The sequence below is a fragment of the Ailuropoda melanoleuca genome, chromosome 10, assembly GCF_002007445.2.
Source record: "Ailuropoda melanoleuca isolate Jingjing chromosome 10, ASM200744v2, whole genome shotgun sequence".
Classification (NCBI taxonomy): Eukaryota; Metazoa; Chordata; class Mammalia; order Carnivora; family Ursidae; genus Ailuropoda; species Ailuropoda melanoleuca.
The window spans coordinates 6,892,250-6,910,834 of NC_048227.1; the positions used below are offsets into that span (position 1 = coordinate 6,892,250).

Genomic DNA, 18,585 nt, shown 5'->3' on the forward strand with positions numbered 1-18,585 from the left:
TCCTCCCTGCGTCGCGGCCCCTTTGAAACCTGAGGCTTCTGTGGCTCCTAGGGCTCTGCCCCGGCTCGCAGACTTTGCCCCGGCGTCCACCGTGGGGTCACCAAGGGACGTAGGTGTGGGCCTTCCCTCGCCTCCCCCCAGGGCCTCTGTCCCCACTCCCGCCCGCCGCCCCCGCCGCAAGGAGGCCAAACTTTTTTTTCTTAAAACATTTTTACTCCTTTCAACCCAGAAACCTCACAATCTAAGCGGACGGGAGGGGAGGGGCAGAGACGAGGGCATGGGGTGGAGGCTTCGATCTGCGCTGGCGGAGGCCGAACGGGGAAACCCTCTCCCCGCCTTCGGCGTCCCCTACCCCACCGCGGCTGGCTGGCGTGTGGGTGTTGAGGGGGCGCCCTCAGGGGCACTTCCGCTCCACGCACTGCTTCCCTCCCTCCTCATATTCCTGCTTGGAGATCCACATCTGCTGGAAAGTGCCCTGGGGGCGGGGGACGACAGAGGACTTCAGGACGGCCCCGGAGGAGGAGGGGGGTCGTGCCTCCCCCCATTCCACCCGGGCAGGCCCTGCCTCTCCGAAACCCTCCTCCTGCCCTCCGACCCCGCCCAATCCCTTTAGCAGCAGCGACCTCCCCAAGCCTCCCAGCCCTCCTTCACATTCAGAGGGTGAATACCCCCACTCCTGTAATTCAATCATGACGTTGATTCATTCATTCAACAAGTATTTATTGCACATCTGTCTGCCCTGGGCCACCGCTGGGCTAGAGCTGGGTAGGGGAGCTTACAGCCTCAGGCCAGCCAGCCTGCCCCCCCAACCCCCTTCCCCAATGCCTCCTGCACCTATCACTCCATCAGGCTTACAAACTTGTCCAGTCTCCCACATTCCCATGAAGAATCATTCCTCCACCCTCACTGGAGTTCTCTTCACTCTGCACGCCACCCCCTCATTGAACCTTGCCGCTTGAGGGTCTCTCAGCGCTGGGCATCTCAGACTGTCCCTTCTCTCTGATGGTTACTTAATCGCTGCCTGAGAGCTAGTGCCTTATACCCCTGGTACTGTCCCTGTTTCTCTCCTGGGCTCACAGTTCAAGCCTTCCGGAAGCAGCTCACCCACTCCTGGGAGTTCTGCTCATGCACTGAACCCCTATCCCTCCCTCACTCTCCCGTTGCTGAAGCTAAATATTAGACCCAAATACTCAGCTGTGCTTTGGACACCTCCTTCTGAGTCCCGCAGGACCGCAGACTCGGCATGCCCACCACTGAGCTCCCCCAGGCCTGGCTCAAACCTGCTTCGGTGGTCTTTCTCACCTTCTCCACCAGTGCTGGCCAATATTGTGGTCACTGAGCACTTGAAATGTGGCTAGTCGGAACTGAGATGTGCTCTACCATTAGAAAATACACAAGGGATACTGAAGACTAAGTACAGGAAAGAGAATGTAAAAATCTCATTTTTATATTGATCACACATTGAAATGATAATATTTTGGATATTTTGAGTTAAATAAATGTGTTCTTTTTTTATTTATTTTATTTTTAAGTAGGGGCGTCTGACTGACTCAGTTTTTAAGTAATCTCTATACCCAACGTGGGGTTCGAACTCACAACCCCTAGATCAAGGGCCGCATGTTCTACTGACTGAGCCAGCCAGGGGCCCCAAATAAAGTATATTCTTTAAACTTAACCTCACGTGATTCTTGGGGCTCTTTTAAAATACAGCTACTAGAAAATTTAAAGTTGCATATGTGGCTCGCATTACATTCCTGTGGGACACAGCTGCCAGGAGCTAGCATCCTGGGCATCATCCTGGACTCCTTCTCTCTAACCTCGTGTATCCACATGCTCCCCACATTCTGTCCGTTGAACCTCTGATGAGCTCCGGGTTCCACAGCCTGATACCCACTCCTCTGTCAAGCCCCAGTCACGGTGGAGACCACAGCAGCTCTGTTCAAGCCACTCTCCACTCTGCTGCCCCAGCGAGCTTCCTGCATTCGGGTCCAGCCGCGTCTGCCCATCGCCTTTGGTCTCGCCTGCCTCTCTCCATGGCCCAGGCACCCTCTCTCCCTCTTTGCCTCAAGAGTTCTTACTCAGTCTTCTGTCTCAGCTTGAATGCCCCTCAGGAGGCTCTTCGTGACCCCTGAACTAGATCAGGTCTTCCCTTGAAGGAACACCCCCACACTTTGTGGTGACTTCCCACTTAATGCTCTCAGACTCTGGACGGGGTCTGCTCCTAGAGCAGGGACTATGTCGGGCACACAGGTAGGCCCACAGGAACTGTATGGCTGACAGGTTCCTGGCCCCCAGCTGACTTCACACTGTCAGCTTCCTGTATTTCTGACCCTGTTTCTGTCTCCTTGGGGGCTGCCCCTCTAGGAGATGTCCTTCCTGCTCTGTCATGGCCCCACTGTCCCCTCTGCGTGGCTGACACCCGTGTGATAAAGTTTGCACCTCCAGCTCCCTGCTCAGCGTCTTGCCTGTGCCCAGCAGCAGGCCCAGACAGAACTCCCCACCTACTGCCCCAGAACCAGCCTGCCTGTCTCCTTCTCTGTCTGCCTCTTGCCCAGCACCCCATCCTCACTATTACTCTGGGACTCTGGGACAACGGAAGGAGCCTCCTCGCAAAGTCCTCCCGTGTCCAGCTCACAGCCTGATCTCCAAATACTCATACCTGACGCAGTCTTCTCAAACACACCTGGGACTGTCCCATTGCTTCCTTGCTCCAAACCTTCAGGGTCTCCCCTCTGCCTCATGCACAATCTCAACCCCAACCAATCTCTCCAACTTCCTGTCCTGCTCCCTGATTTGTCCTGATGGCGTATTCACCCTTCTGGAAGCACTGACTGCTCTTTCTCAAAAATAAATGTTTGTTGAATGAATGAATGAATAAGGAGGCATGCAAGGGGATGGGGCTGTCTGGGTCTGCCCCTCTCCCACAGTCAGTGCGAGGCCAGGCCCCTTCCCTCTCACCAGTGAGGCCAAGATGGAGCCCCCGATCCAGGGGCTGAACTTGCGCTCCATGGTGCTGTTGCTGGCGATGAGCTTCAGCCGCATGCTCTGGGGGGAAAGAGGGGCTGGGGGAAGCAGACACCTGGGTTCTGGGAAGGGACAGGGCTGGAAGTGGGGAAGACTGGGAAGGCACAGGGGGAGGGGTCTGCTCTGGTGGTCAGAAGGTTTGCTGTTGGGGAAGGAGGAAGGACTGGGTCCTGAAGAGCTAAGCCAGGTCCCTGGTTGGGGTGGGCTCCTACCGGCGGGGTCTTCTGGGAAAGCTCTCGATTGAGCCTGTCTGTGAAGCCCTGGAGCAGCGTGTTCCCGCCGGTGACAATGACACTGCCATACAAGCCCTGAGAGCAGAGAGGAGCAGCGTGCCTTCAGGGCACAGCCCCTCCCCGTCTCCCCCCTGCTCCTGGGCCCCTTTGCCCAGACACAGGCTCGCCTGGGCCTCACCGGGCGGATGTCGATGTCACACATGCCGATGCTGGTGGTCACCACGTGGCCCACACCGAGCATGGTGTTCCCCGACAGGCCCTGCCGAGAAAGGTGACCTGGGTTTTAGGCTTCTGCCCTCTTTTCCCAGACTCCAGTGATCCTTCCCAGCCCTGCCCCCCATGCCGGCATCTGGGGACTCCAACCAGCCCCCACCTCAATACCCTCCACCTGGACCAACCTTGACATTGGAAGGATCAAACAGGCCCTCGGGAATGCGGAGCCGCTCGGCGCCGTAGTCTGTGTTGTAGCCGTTGGGCATCTCGTAGTGCACTGTGGGCATCTGCGCAGCCACCCTGACCAGGAAAGAGAGAGACTCTGCCTGGGGTGCTCACAGAGGACCCGAGGTACCCCTGGAGTCCCAGGCCTGTCTTCTTTTTTCTTTTCTTTTTTTTTTTTTTTTTTTTTTTTTTACAGAGATAGACACAGCCAGCGAGAGAGGGAACACAAGCAGGGGGAGTGGGAGAGGAAGAAGCAGGCTCATAGTGGAAGAGCCTGATGTGGGGCTCGATCCCACAACGCCGGGATCACGCCCTGAGCCGAAGGCAGATGCTTAACCACTGTGTCACCCAGGCGCCCCCCGGGCCTGTCTTCTTTCCCACCCCTGGGCTGTGGGGTCCACTTACTGCTCATCGTAGGGCGAGTCTGAGACCTGCAGCACAGAGGCCTGGAAGTCCTGAATCACCTCCTGGGGACCCAGGGAGCTGGTAAGGGCCTGGTTCCCCTACACAGCACCGCCAAGCAACCGGCCTGCAGGGCCTCTCGGTCCCTTCCCCTCTACTCATGGCAGGGGCCTAGGAGCTGGGGAGGGGCCGGGGCTGTTTCGGGGGACTCTCTCCTCACATTGCACATGTAGTTATGCCAGGACTTGGAAACCTGGGGTAGCTTCTCCTTCTTCTTCCAGTTTGGAGGGGCACCCTCCCGTACGGGTTCCTGTGGGGCACAAAGCCTATGAGCATCTTCCCCACTCTATCCCCCCCGACCACACCTGTGCTCCTGCAGCTAACAGGAACTGGGTTCTTTGCTCTGTTGCCCAACAAAAGGGGTTTCTCCTCCTTCCCTGTCAAAGGAGAGAGAATGGGGAGAGCCTGTCCTCATGTCTGCCACTCAGACAGCAGGTACGGATGACCTGAAAGGCCCCAGCCAGAGAAAGCTGAGGGCATGGGGAATACAGTGGGAGATGAGAACCTTAAAGAAGCAGACTTTTCCTGAGCCATGTTCCATGTGGGGGCCCAGGGTGGACCCTTGTATGCCGTGTCTCAGCACTCACAGCAGCCCTGTATGCTGCTATTCACTTCACAGGGGAAGAAACTGAGGTGCGGGGAGATTCGATCTCCTGTTCTAGGTCACACAGCTCTCACATGGCAGAGGCAGACCTTGAACCTGGATCTAACGGCACTGGCCCTCACACATCTGCTACCAGCTGGCTGTATGACCTTGGCCATGTCCTTCAGGCTGTCCGATCTCTGATGCCTTGACTGTAAATTAAGGAACTGGATCCAGGGTCCTCTGGGGACCCTGTTGCCCCCCTCTCTGACGTCTAGCCTGTCCGTGGGTCAATAGTCATAGGGTGAGTGCCCAAGACTCCCCAGAGGCCCCACCTTAGCTGCAATCATGTAAGGCGGGATGATGTCAATGGCCATTTCTTGGAAGAGTTCCCGGCACTGCATGGAGATGAAGTCCCCTGCCAGGGGTGACTTGACAATGCCTGGAAGGGAAGGGGGTGTCAGGGCCTGGTCCCCTCCCCAAGGCATCCCCAACCCCTCTTGAGGCCCACCTTGCTGCAGGACGTAGCCATCATGTACTGGAATGGCTGTGGTGTGGGTGGCCCCACTGTCCAGCACCAGGCCTGTGGAACGTCCATTTGCAAAGCTGGTGCGGGATGGGTAGGTCAAAGAGACAGCAGCAGCAAGTGAGGGGACTGGGACTCCGATCCGGCCTGGTCACTCTCTGCTCTCCTGGTTCAGCCCATCCACGGTCTGCAAATCTCTCATTCTGGTTTATGACCCATCACTGGAGAAAGGCTCCTGAGACCCCTGTCCCTTCTTTCCTGTCTGAATCACAACTTCTTCCTCTTTTCCTTCCTTCTGAGCTCCCAGTTTGTTTTTAGTCTTGGTTCAGTGCTCTGTGGGCTCCTTGAAATGAGGGGCCATATTGCCCCAGTGCCTAGCACAGGGGTCAATGCAAGGCAGAGCCTTAAAAAATGAGGAAACTCCTCAGTGTTATATATTCCTCCCTGTTCTCTCCAGTCCCAGCCCCTGCTGTCTATGTGGTCCAACTCTCTCTTTCTCTTTCTCTCTGTTCAGCCTGATCCAAGGAACAGGAAAGAGCTGCTGATCTGGCCACCCCAGGGTCAAAGGCACTTAGCCCACAGGGGTGGGCACTAATGGAGCACAGGGTGGGTGTCTGCCCATCCAGGACACTGATCTCCACAGAATCAGGTCCAGCCTCCAGCTTGGCACACCATAAACCCCACCCTGGCCCTCCATCCAGCCAGGGCAGCTCAAGCCAGAGGATACGCGGTGAGCACAGCCGTCTTGCATAAGAAGAAGGCAGGAATGTTGTACTGCTCGAACATCAGCTCTGTCAGCTTCTCCCGCTTGGCCCGTGTGTTCCACTGGGGAGAAAATGCAGGAGGGGAGGATTCAAAAAGGGAGAGGCACAGACCCAAGCGCGTGTGCACACACACACACTTTGGACTGGGGACAGAGGTCAGGTCTTTGATCCACACAGACCCTTAGAATGTGAGAACTATGAAGAATTTTAAAGATTACAATCCAGGGGCGCCTGGGTGGCACAGCGGTTAAGCGTCTGCCTTCGGCTCAGGGCGTGATCCCGGCGTTATGGGATCGAGCCCCACATCAGGCTCCTCTGATATGAGCCTGCTTCTTCCTCTCCCACTCCCCCTACTTGTGTTCACTCTCTCGCTGGCTGTCTCTATCTCTGTCAAATAAATAAATAAAATCTTTAAAAAAAAAAAATAAAGATTACAATCCAAACCCAGCTGAAGAAAACAAAACTCAGAGAGGAAGAGTGACTTGACCAAGTTCACATGCAAAGCCCTTTGTAGAGGTTGGTTGAGTCATGGTCTCTTGACTTCTGGCTCACTGTTCTTTATTGTACAATATATACTTCAGGATCCTCTGAGCCTCCAGTTTATCCCTCTTCCTCATTTTAATCATCTCAGAGTCAAGAAAGCTGGGAAGAGGATTTCTGGTAGAAATTGTTGGTGGAATACAAACATCCAATTTTATCCTCTTCCAAGATTCCGGCAAAAGTATAATAAAGGGGTAATTTAGGGGCACCTGGGTGGCTCAGTCGGTTAAGCATCTGCCTTCAGCTCAAGTCATGATCTCAGGGTCCTGGGATTGAGCCCCGCATTGGGCTCCCTGCTGCTCAGTGGGGAGTCTGCTTTTCCCTCTGCCTCTCCCTCCACTCATGCTCTCTCTCTCAAACAAATAAATAAAATCTTAAAAAGGGGGGGCAATTTAAAAAAGACATAAACCCATGGAACCCGGCTGGCTCAGTCGGTAGAGCATGCGACTCTTGATCTTGGAGTCATGAGTTCGAGCCCCACATTGGTCACAGAGTTTACTTTTCTTAAAAGGGGGTGGTCCCAGGGTGGTGGTGCAGTTGGTTAAAGCATCTGAGTCTTGGTTTTGGCTCAGGTTGTGATATCATGGTTGTGAGATCGAGCCCCTCATTGGAAGTTTATTCCCTAGAGTAAAACTGAGGGTCTCTGGACTGGTGGGACACTTGACACAGTCAGGAGTGAAGACACTATACTTAAAACAGGAGAAGTAAGTGATTCCATGCATATTAAATGGGGAAAGCCTCAGCCCTATTCCCTCACTTGGCTCCCAGAAAGGGGGTGGCCAAGCCTGTCGGTAGAGTACAAGTCCTCCCTCTGGGTTACATCAGAGATCTAAAGATGTCAATTATCAGAGGCTGCCTAACAATCATCCCAGGCAAGCCATCCTACGGCAACATCCTTGATCACCACAGTCAACGAGTGCCCTGCCCCACACAGCTTCCAATCAGTGCTTCAGTCAACCACTTGCAAACATAAGCAGACAACCAAGGATTTCTCAGAAATCTGAGAAAAGCCTCAAAAATGAGATAGAGACCCCACCTCCCCCCAGAAAAGGTGCAGGTGGAAAAGAAGCAATTTGGAAGAACAGAAATCATTCAGAGGTATGAAAACTTTCAAAAACAGAAACAAAACTAATAATATTCTGAGTGACATAACAGATGATATTGCACCCATGAAGAAAGGATTGGATGTCCTAAAAAGTAACATTCGTGGAACAAAAAAGAGCTCTTGGAAATTGAAAATACAAGAGGAGAGATAAAAAACTCAATAGAAGCGTTGAATAAAGTTGAGGGAATATCTTGGAAATTAGAGGAAAAGAGAAAAGGAAGGAAAACATAAGAAAAAAAGATAAGAAAATGAGAGAACCAGTTCAGGAGGTGCAAAATCCAAACAATATTTTCCAAAAGAGAGAACAGAGAATATTGAGAGAAATAAATAATCAAGTAATTAAAACTACTTAATCAAATTATTACTGACTTATTTTTTCACAGAATTGAAAGACATAGGTTTTCAGATTGAAGGGACATATCGAGTGTCTAGAGCAATGGATGAAAAATAAACAATACAATATTGAGAAATTGTACAACACTGAGGACAAGGTGAAAATTCTATAAATTTTCACAAAGAAAAACATTACACCAAAATATCAGGGATTAGATAACTCTGTCTTTTTGTTGGCAACAGTAGATGCTGGAAGACAATGGAAAAGTACCTTCAAGATTCTGAAGAAAAAATTATTTCTAATCTGGAATGTTATACCTAGCTAAGCTATCAATCAAGGTAAGCCATGCAAGGTCTTAAACATTTTACTTCTCATGCCCTTTCTAAGGCAGTTACTAGAGGACGTGCTCCATGAAAACAAGGGAATACATCAAGATAAGAAGTAATGAAATACAAAAATAGGATTTCTAGCACAGGAGAGAGGTGAAGAGATGTCCTAAGATGATGGCAAAGAGAGATGTCAGGATTGAGAGCTATGTCCTCTGTGTAGAAGGCAACAAGTCCAAAGCAGAGCAAATCAGTGGGTCTTTGGAGAGATTTCTTCAAGAAGATGAAATTGATAGAATACCTAATGGAGTTAATGTTTTGAGGAAGGATATAGATAACATAAGCGATGAGTAATAAGCAGATGAATAATTTAGGGTCATATTATTAAATAAATAGAAAGCTAAACAAAATAAAAACCAGCACAATTTTCAGTTCTAGGAAAAACAGCTGTGCAGGAAAGAAAAGTGACCATAGTTTATTGCCCGCCTCAGACCTGATTGGCACACAGAAATATAAGAGTGTAAATACTGAATAATGATTTTTTTAAAAATCTAAAATACAACTGTATTTAAAGGTGGGGAATGAGGGAAGTGTGTGGAGTGAGCTGGAGGAGGAAAGAGAGCTCAATGTTTTCTTTTCTTTTCTTTCTTTCTTTTTTTTCTTTCTTTCTCCCTCCCTCCCTCTTTTCTTCTTTCTTTCTATCTTTCTTTCTTTCTTTCTTTCTTTTTCTTTCTTTCTTTTTCTTTCTTTCTTTTTCTTTCTTCCTTCTTTCTTTTCTTTCTTCCTTCCTTTCCTTTCTTCCTTTCTTTCTTCCTTCTTTTCTTCTTTCTTTCTTTCTTTCTTTCTTTCTTTCTTTCTTTCTTTCTCTCTCTCTCTCTCTCTCTCTCTCTCTCTCTCTCTCTCTCTCTCTTCCTAGAGAGAGAGTGCACACACTCGAGGCAGGGGAGGGGCAGAGGGCAAGGGAGAGAGAGAATCCCAAGCAGGCTCCAGCTCAGCATGAAGCCCTAGGTGGGGCTCGATCTCAGGACGATGAGATCATGACTTGAGCCAAAATCAAGAGTCCCAACATTCTACCAACTGAGCTACCCAGGTGCCCCTCAATGTTTATTTTCTACAGTGGGAAATTGATGCCTAAAACTATAAAATCCACAAGAGCATTTTGAGTGTGATATTTAGAGATATGGAAGAACATGACAAAACTCATCTAAAAGAAAAGCAGTTGCCTCTGGAAAAGGGGAATGGAAGGAATCGGATATGAATGGCAGTTTTTTCCTTAACATACTTTATAAAGCAAATTGGTTATGTGCATATATAACACTGACAAAAATTTTAAGTTAAAAAGTCCAAAAAAGACTTTGGGGGTGGAAGGACAGCAGTGGATAAGACTGAATGGGCAAAAGATATGATGGATAAAACAGGAGAAGAGAGAGGGATAGAGACTAAAACCAGGGAGGAAAAAAAGTGCTTGAAGATGGTGGAGTTGGAAGAAATCTGAGAAGTGGAGTGATGGATGGCAGGTGCTTTTGAGGGAGAAGTGAATGGCAGAAAGGAGGTGGGAAGCCCCTGGGGCTGGACTAGGGTTTGGGTGAGGCACTTACCGGGGCCTCTGACATGAGCACTGGGTGCAGGTTGGGCTCGGACTTCACGTGTTTACTGTAGGTGTGATCCAGGATGGCACGGAAGCATTCCCAGTCCTCAACTGGGGCCAGGAGACCAGCGTGGAGAGATAAGGGTAGGCCAGCAGGGGTCCAGAGACAGGAGGCAAAGGAAGGAGGGAGGCCAAGTCCAGGGGAGGGGAAGTGAGATCAGTTCCAGCAGAAATCCCCCCTTTCTAGGAATCTTTCGGGACCCTGGGCTGGGAACCAGGCAGCTGTGGGAAGCTGTGAGGGAATTCCTGGGATGTGGGCAGCTGCAAGGTAGACTCCATGGGTGTGGGGCGATGTGTCCCGGGTTGTGGTGTGTGGGCTCCGGGTCTGTGGCCGGAGATGGTGGGCGGGGGCTCCTTACTCATGCCATTCTTGAGGGGCGACATGACCTCCGCTCCATCCCGAGGCACATGCAGGGCGTTGGTGTCGATGTGGAAGATCTTCCCTTTCTTCTCTTTCTCCCCCTCCAACTCCAGCCCACCCCCCTCCTCCGCGGCCAGCAGCCCCACTGTGGTGGGGAAGTCAGCCTGGAGGGGGGCATGGGCAGGAAAAGGGATCAACCCCCTGCCCCTGTCCAGGCCCATAGCAAGGCCCTCAGCCCGCCCCTGGGCTTACTCCCACATTCCCGCTTTTCTCTGTGTTGTGAGAACCCTGGGTCACTGTTGTGAGCTTTTCTCTGTGTTGTGAGAACCCTGGGTCACTGGGAAGCCGGGAGGGGAATCCGGAGCCCCTAGGACTTGGGGACGGGGCTGGAAGGCTCACCTTGGGGCAGTCCTCCCCAGCGTATCCAGCGCGGACTGAGAAGGAGCCAATGTCAAAGACGAGCGCCCCCACCTCATCTGTGCGGGGAGACAGGTGTGTGAGGGGACCTCTCCCAAACTCTGCCCTCCCCCCGGATAGCTCCAAGAGGAGGTCAGGGCAGAGCCACAGTCTCGCCACCTTCAACGCTTGCAGGGGCAGGTGGGAGCTCGGCCTGGAGTCCGGGGTCCTGGGAGTGGGGATCAAGCCTCCAGAGTCCCTTCTTGCCCGGTGGCCTTATTCAGGCCACTCTCCTTGCCGGGAAAGAAGAGGCCCGGTGGGGGGGCCGGAAGGAGGTGAGTTGGATGGTGAAGAGTGAGCCCAGTGCACGCAAGCGACCGACCTGCGAGGACCAAGGGAGGAGTGGCGCAGGACCCAAACCCGTTCGAGCGCCGGGGTGACAGGCCCTGGGGTGCCTAGAGATTAGGTCGCGCGGGTTCGGGGTGCAGGGCTGCCGGTGAGGCCGCGACAAGCTGGGGAGCCTGAAGCCCAAGGCTAGCTCACCTCCGCCGTAGACGCCCCCGCTCATAATGCCCTCTCCGCGCTGCTCACGGCCCGTGGGCGGCGGCGGGATCAGCACCGAGGCGGCCGGACAGCTCCCGGGATCCCGGGCGGGGCGGGGTGCGCGGTGGCCAATCAGGAGGCCGGATCCCCCGCCCCCAATGGCGCCGCCGATTGGCTGCAAGGCTAGACAATAACCTGACCGGGGGCTGCTGCTTTAAAGGGGTAGACACCGCAACATTAAGATTAGGGAGGAGAGAGCAAGGACTTTGAGACTGACCCTAAGGGATAGCCAGGTAGAGAGCACGCGTACAAAAGGGATGGAAACCTTGTCTATCTGGAGACCAGGATGCCGCAGAGTGACTGATGGGGCCCCTGCTCCCTTACTTTTTTAAACCGGGTAGAGGAGAGGGCACCATAGTCCTGGAGAGTTGTCCATTCTCAGGCTTCAGAGCAAGGTTCTGCCATACTCAAGCCTGAATGAAATCACCTGGCGAAGAAGGGAAAGGAAGCAGGAAAGAAAGTGGTACAGGAGGGGGTGTGTCTCCATCTTCTCCCTGTTTCTTTCCGTCCTTGTCTTTCTAATGGCCCTTCTTTTCCTCTCCCATCCCCAGTGCGTGGGCCCTATACATACACGTGTACCCGTGCTCAACTAACCCATCTTTAGCTTCCTTTCCTCATTATTTATCCCCAGCTGTTTTCCTGGCCTGCCACCAACTCCACAGCAGTTTTAATAGCAAAGGTGAAGGACCAGCTCCAAAAGCATGGCTTAGTTGAGAGACTCTTATGTGAGCATGTGTGTCGATGTATGCCTGTATGTATGTGTTTATGAGTGTCAGGATACGTGTGCGTGTGCATATGCATGTGTGTGCGTGTGTGTACGTATATGCATGTGAATACACTTGTTTTGAGGTCACTCCCACCTACTTGCTGAGGGTGGGGAGAGCATTAAGACCATGGATGGCAGGTTTTGGTCTCCCCCGCCCAATAAAAAGATCATGGATGGCACAGGAAGAGAGTATGTTGTGACAGCCAATGCCCCAGAAGTTTTTTTGCTCACCAGATACCTACTCTGGAAGAGACTCCACCCATCCCCACCCAAAGGACAGATGGTTTAAGGTGGCTCATTGATTACCCATTGGCAACATTGGCATTTCATATGCCCAAGGTTGGTTGGGAGCCCAGGCCTAGCACCTCAGTCTGGAGGTGTCCAGGGTTAAGTGGGAGAGGTGAGCTGTAGGGGAGACAGCTGACTCTATTGGGAAACTGAAATATTCCTGAGTGAGTTAGTCATTGGCCTCTATAAATGAGACCTAGATGACTGGATGAGTCCCTTGACCTCTTGGCACCTGCATGTCTTTATTTTACACAATTATTACTGTTATGATTATTATTGCTGAGGGGAGGCTTACAGGGACACTGGAGTGGAAAGTGATTCTATTTATGGCCTGCACCTCTCCTTTTGTTGAGATTTAATGACATTGCTTCACTTCCCTATAAATTCACCTTGTCAGTTCCCATCACCCATCCCTTTTTTTTTTTTTAAGATTTTATTTATTTATTTGACAGAGATAGAGACAGCCAGCGAGAGAGGGAACACAAGCAGAGGGAGTGGGAGAGGAAGAAGCAGGCTCATAGCGGAGGAGCCTGATGTGGGGCTCGATCCCACAACACTGGGATCACGCCCTGAGCCGAAGGCAGACGCTTAACCGCTGTGCCACCCAGGCGCCCCCCCATCACCCATCCCTTAACCCAGTCGGGGTCTCAGATTCAGAGACTACCCCAAATCAGAAAAAACCTTACTGACCATGGATCCAGCCCCTGGATTTCACAGGGGTTTCCCCAGACGGAGGCAGGGCCCTGTCTTGAGTCACACAGACTATTAGGGCAGAGCCAGGACTAGAACTCACATCTCTCATCAGCCACTTGAAAGATGACCTTATTTCATAAACTTCTGTGTCCCAGTCCAAGCTTCACCGTCCCTAGCTGTAGGATGGGTGGGAATGAGGACTCAATCTGATGCCAGAATCAAGTGCCTGGCTAAGAGCTGGGCACAAAGGACTGTTCAGTAAACACTGGTCCTAAGAATGTTCCTGGGGAGTTTTTGAGGCTTTCCTATCATTATTCATAAGTTAGAAATCTGTAGTATTGTAATGAGAACTGAATTTTCCTCTCATGGTTTGTGGAGAAACTACAGCTGGCTGAATACATGACTGGACTTGATTTACCTCCTAGTCAACTGTGGCCAATTTTCATTTGTCATTCTATTGTATCATGATTCTATTGTATTACGTAAATGGTTAAGGTAAGAAGTTATTAATATATTTCCACCATCCATTCATTGATTCAGCAAACATCTTTGTGCAAGGCATGGGAATCCTGAGATGCCTAAGATCTATCCCTACTCTCAAGGGCTTTTGGTGCAGTGGGGAGCTCACACCTGCATGGAAGTGCGGGGAAGTGGGGACTCTCTCCGAGAGTCCAGGGAGCCTTCTAGAAGTGAAGTTTGAGCTATTGTGGAGGATGGAAAGGGTTCACTGGTGAACAAGGTGGGAAAGGTCTTCCACACAGAGAACAGCATGTGCAAATTTCTAGAAACATGACCATTTCTGGCATATGTGGAGTTAGGAGCGCAATCTTGAAGGAGGGTTGCATATGAGCTGGTGGCAGAGATCAGAGTCAGGGGGAAATGAGACTGGAAAAGTGGCCAAAGACCAACTCGTTCATACCTAAACTCTATTTTTACTTAGCAAACACAAAACATCCACTGCCTGGATGTAAAGCATTATAAGTGCTTTGCAAATGTTAAGTACTTTAGCCCTTATAATGACCTGATTATTATCCCCACTTTGTAGGGGTAACAGGCATGGAGAGATTAAGTGACTTGCCCAAGGTCACTCAGCTAGTAAATGACAGAGCTGAGATTTGAACTGTGGTGTGTGAAAAGTATTGATCCTAGGGAAAATGTTACCTTGCATCTGTTCATTTCATAGATGTTCTCTAGGTGCCTGATAGACACCAGGAGTAAAATGGCTCACATAAATTGATGTGACTCTCCTAGGGTTTAATGTCAGTCCTGAAAGATGGAGGGTTAAATAACTAATTCACCAAAATCATCTGGAGGTTCTCAGGCCCTCCAGGCTTACATTCAGGCTGGCCAAACCTGAACATCTGGTAATGATATCAAAGATGGTAGGGCCAGGACCCTCAGATCCCACATCTTGGAAATGATTTGGCATCTTGTGAGGATCTGTTCCTTGCTCGGTGGGCTCTCCCCCAGGCCTCTGCCAGATAAATCAAGTGTCTTGGCTTCACAGGGAGCCCCTCCCTCGTGAAGGTGGGGAGTGCCCAGAAATAAACAGTCCAGTAAAGGCTGCAACAGGAATGGTGCCAGCATTGCAGTGGGGCACAAACAACAGTGTGGTCAGGGAGGCAGTATTTAAACCAAGCCTGAGAAAATGAACTGAATTTTTACAGCTGACAAGGAAGTCTAATTGGAGTTGGGGTGGAAGGCATTCTGAGAGGGGACAAGGCCCAGTCTGTGGGTCATGAAGTTTGGCCCTTCTCATGGAACCAGTAGGGAACTACTGCATAGTTTTGAACAACAAAGTTATATGATCTAATTTGCATTTTAAAAAGATATGTCTGGCAGCTTTTTGGTAGATGAATAGAGAGGAACTATCTTAGAGGCCGGGATATAGGCTAGGACCAGGGTAATAGCATTTGGCACACGGCAGAAGGGATGGATTTAAGCAATTTACAAGAGGCAGCATGGGCAAGATGTATCCACCAGTGACACAGATTGCTACCCTTACATCAATGGCCATCTCCCTTCTTTCTTTATTAATAATGTTTAAGGTGGGTATATGGCTAGAGACTACATTTCCCAGCCTTCCTTGCAAGTTGCCAACCTCCGAGCAGAAGTTAGTGTTACCCTTACACAGGGAAGAACTTGTGCTTTCCACTCCACCCCCCTTCCCAATGGATGAAATTCAGGTATGATTGTGGAAAGCTGTTTGGACCACACTAGACACAGAGATGGAAGCAAGGTGTTAGGTTGGCAGAAATGCCCCCACAGTCCTGGAGAATCTATTTTAAAGTTGTCTCTTGGGGTGCCTGGGTGGCTCAGTTGGTTAAGCATCTGCCTCCTGCTCAGGTCATGATCCCAGGGTCCTGGGACTGAGCCCTTCGTCAAGCTTCCTGCTCAGCAGGGAGTCTGCTTTTCCCTCTGCCCCTCCCCACTGCTTGTGTTCTCTCTCAAATAAATAAATAAAATCTTGAAGAAAAAAAAAGTTGTCTCTTAAGCTGTTGAATTTTAGGGACTCTTTGTGATAGCAGCTTGGCCTATACTCTAACCAGCTGATCATCTTTGGATATGGGGAATGAGGGTGTGAGAAGCTCCTGGGTGGATGGTGATGCCATTAACTGGGCCAAGAGATTCAGAGAAAGGGTAGTGTTGGGCAGGGTGGGGTGGGGTAGAAGAGGATTACTTTAGTTTTGAATGTGTTGGATGTGACATGTCTGTGACTACTGACATATAATAAATGGTTTACGAATCAGCTCTTCTGGGAAAGGGAGCCCTGATCTGAAGCCTTTGCCAATTTCCATGGTGTAAATACTCCTACCATGACAATTAAAAGTTACTACTATCAAAATGACTTCACTGAACAAGGAGTTGGGAAGACAGGTACACACTAGGCTCTTGTGAGCTGGTGTGAACTGGCACAGCTCCCTCCAGCACACCAGTGTCTGTGAGCATCCAGGTGAAGATATTCAGGCTGCAGTTGGACATACACCAAATCTGTACTGTGGGGGGGGGGACATCTGGGGCTGGAGATGGAAATTGGAGAGGTATAAGCAATTCATGGATAGTCACAGCAATGGAGGAAGACACCACTGAGAAAAGGAGGCTGAAGCTGGGATCCTGGGAGAAACAATGTTTACAGATGCCCAGAGGAGGAGGGGAGGACCAAGGAGAAGCCTGAGAAAGGAGAGTCAGAGGAAGGAGAGCCAGGTTCTCCAAATGTGCTCCAGGGCTCCTGCCTTCTCAGAGATATTGATCATCCATTGGCCATCCCCTACCCATCTGTATCCTTCACCTCCCCCAACCCCCATCCTTCCCATCATCATCTAAAGAAGTTCCAGTAGCTCCTATCAAAACACAAACATCTTGATTTCAATGCTCCTCTCACCGTATGTAGTCCCACCTTTCTACCCCCCACCCCCTCCAAGTCAAGATTCCCAGAGCTTTGGCCACTTTGGTTGTCACCACTGCCTCATTTTTTTAACTTACCCTCAGCCCACTGCAAGTGCTCTTGACAAAGTCACCAATGGCCTCCACATTACTTAATCTCATGCACACTTCCCAGTCCAGTCTTGCTTCATCCCTCTGCAGCATTCAACACAGTTTGCCATTCCCTTTTTGGAACATTCTTTTCTTTTGGGTTCCAGAATTCCACATTCTCCTGATTTTCCTGTTAGCTCTCTGGCTTCTCCTTTGGCAGCTTGTTCTCCTCTGCCTGACCTCTAATGTTGGAGTTCCTCAGGGCTTGGTCTTCGGCCATCTTGCCTTTTCCCTGAACCTCTTTATGACTTCATCTGCTCTAAAATGCCACTCATTCTCAAGGCTCTATTCCAACTCATACTCTTTTGGGCCTGCTTTGATGGCCACATTCTTAATATTCTTCATTGCACTTCTCCTAGGGACTATAAACCTAACATGTCTCAACTTAAAACTTTTGATCTTCCTCCCCAAATGTGTCCCCTTCCAAATGTTCTGCTCTTAGTAAATGGCACTTCCAAGCCACCAGCGCTAATTGTTATTTCAATGATCATCTACCACCTGTCTCCTCTGTAGATTGTAACCTCCCTTCAGGAAGAGGAAGAATGCACGTGTTCATGGCTGTATCCTCGGTGCCTAGGACGGTGCCTTGCACATCACTGAGACTAAGTGAATGTTTGTCAAATGAATTAAAACGAAGAAGCATATTAGCCAAAAGTGAGAGGAAAAGTGAAGCCAAAAGTGAGAGGAAGCAATGTCAGATGCCCTACAGAGATTAATAAAGTTGGGTTCTAGTCCTAGGCTGCCAGTTTTCTAAGTGACTTTTGGGAAGTCACTTTGCCCATCTGTAGATTGACAGGAAATTGAAATAAATTATCCGTAAGGTCCCTTCCAAATTCTAATGCCTAATTGACATCTATCATCTACTGCTAATATGTCATTGAATTGGTAAGTGCACGTAAATGGCATTTGTGCATAAGGAAGAATGTGACTTCAGTTTCTTATTTTCTTAAAAAAAATTATTGCGCTTTGAAAGCTTCTTGTAATACCTTTAACGGAGGCTACAAAAAGTTGTCCGTTTTGATACTTTCACTTTTAAATTGGATGAGGACTCAGTGAAGACTATTCATTGACTTGAACCTTCCAAAGCATTTTCACAATCTATCAGAATCTCTTAACAATCCAACGTGACTCACAGGGCAGGCAGCAGTCAACACTCATTTTACAGATGTGGAAACTAAGGCCTATGCTTACATTCTCATTCCTTTACAAGGATGGTCCACGGGAGCGTTCCTCAAGAGGCTAGTATAGATATTACCGCACACTAAAGTCGCTAAAGCTGCCTCGGTTCGTATCTCAACTCTGCAGTCCTAGGAACCTGTTTCCACTACTATAAAATGGGGACAATGCTAGTACTGAAATTCACAGCACTGTCGTGGGGATTAAATAAGTATGGAACTCAATAAATATGAGTTGTTGTTACAGTGTCACGCACTCCGGTAGACTTCTACAAAAGCCCAGTGGGCAACGCTGAGGAACTTGCCGAGCACGACTCTTCTCACCATTCCCAGGTTCAGGGGCCCGCACCATTCCTCGGCGACTTTCAGAAGAGCAGCTGTCTCCCTCTGCCCCGTCAGGGCCGCCGACCCTGTCGCGCGCGGGTCGGTATCTCTCGGGCAAGGTCCCAGCCCGTGGAGGGGCGTGGTCTCACCGGAGCAGGGGCGTGCCGAACCTAGAACTGGGACGTCAAGCTCCACTGCCCAGTCTGGAGCCGCCCAATCCGGGAGGGTAGGTCACGTGACAGAGAGCGGTTTCTCCCCCCCCCCATGCCGGTACCACCTCTGTCAGTCCCAGGGGGGATGCCTTGCGCCTTTTCGGGAAGCAAAGCATTTATTTTGGTCCTTTTTGCGTCGAAATTGTGTGGTGTGGTATCTTTGTTGTAACGGAGCCAATCCTTGCCCCTTAAGGGATCTTTTGCCTTCCGGGCTCCCCCCACTAAGGAGTTGGTCTCGCCCAGCCGGGTC

At 50.4% G+C, this 18,585-nt stretch overlaps 1 protein-coding gene across 4 annotated transcripts; it reads right to left on the bottom strand.

The window, feature by feature from the left end:
• Positions 1-39: 39 nt before the first annotated feature.
• Positions 40-18,512, bottom strand: ACTL6B (actin like 6B). 4 transcript variants are annotated; one of them, XR_002144256.2, is made up of 15 exons: positions 16,574-18,512; positions 11,284-11,770; positions 10,744-10,820; positions 10,343-10,508; positions 9,934-10,034; positions 5,994-6,091; positions 5,252-5,346; positions 5,076-5,182; positions 4,318-4,407; positions 4,101-4,162; positions 3,656-3,770; positions 3,436-3,516; positions 3,237-3,332; positions 2,959-3,062; positions 40-475 (listed from the first exon to the last, which is right to left on the bottom strand). XR_002144256.2 is itself a non-coding variant. In XM_002927301.4 (15 exons), exons 2-15 carry the CDS (start codon positions 11,306-11,308, stop codon positions 395-397), a joined length of 1,281 nt encoding a protein of 426 aa, XP_002927347.1. In that variant the 5' UTR covers positions 11,309-11,770; positions 16,574-18,512; the 3' UTR covers positions 45-394. The 4 variants fall into 4 exon arrangements, 3 of the variants coding, with proteins under 3 accessions (XP_002927347.1, XP_034525808.1, XP_034525807.1); XM_002927301.4 differs by having other exon boundaries at positions 45-475; positions 2,959-3,045; XM_034669917.1 differs by having other exon boundaries at positions 46-475; positions 2,959-3,045; positions 11,668-11,770.
• Between the last annotated feature and the right edge of the window lie 73 nt (positions 18,513-18,585).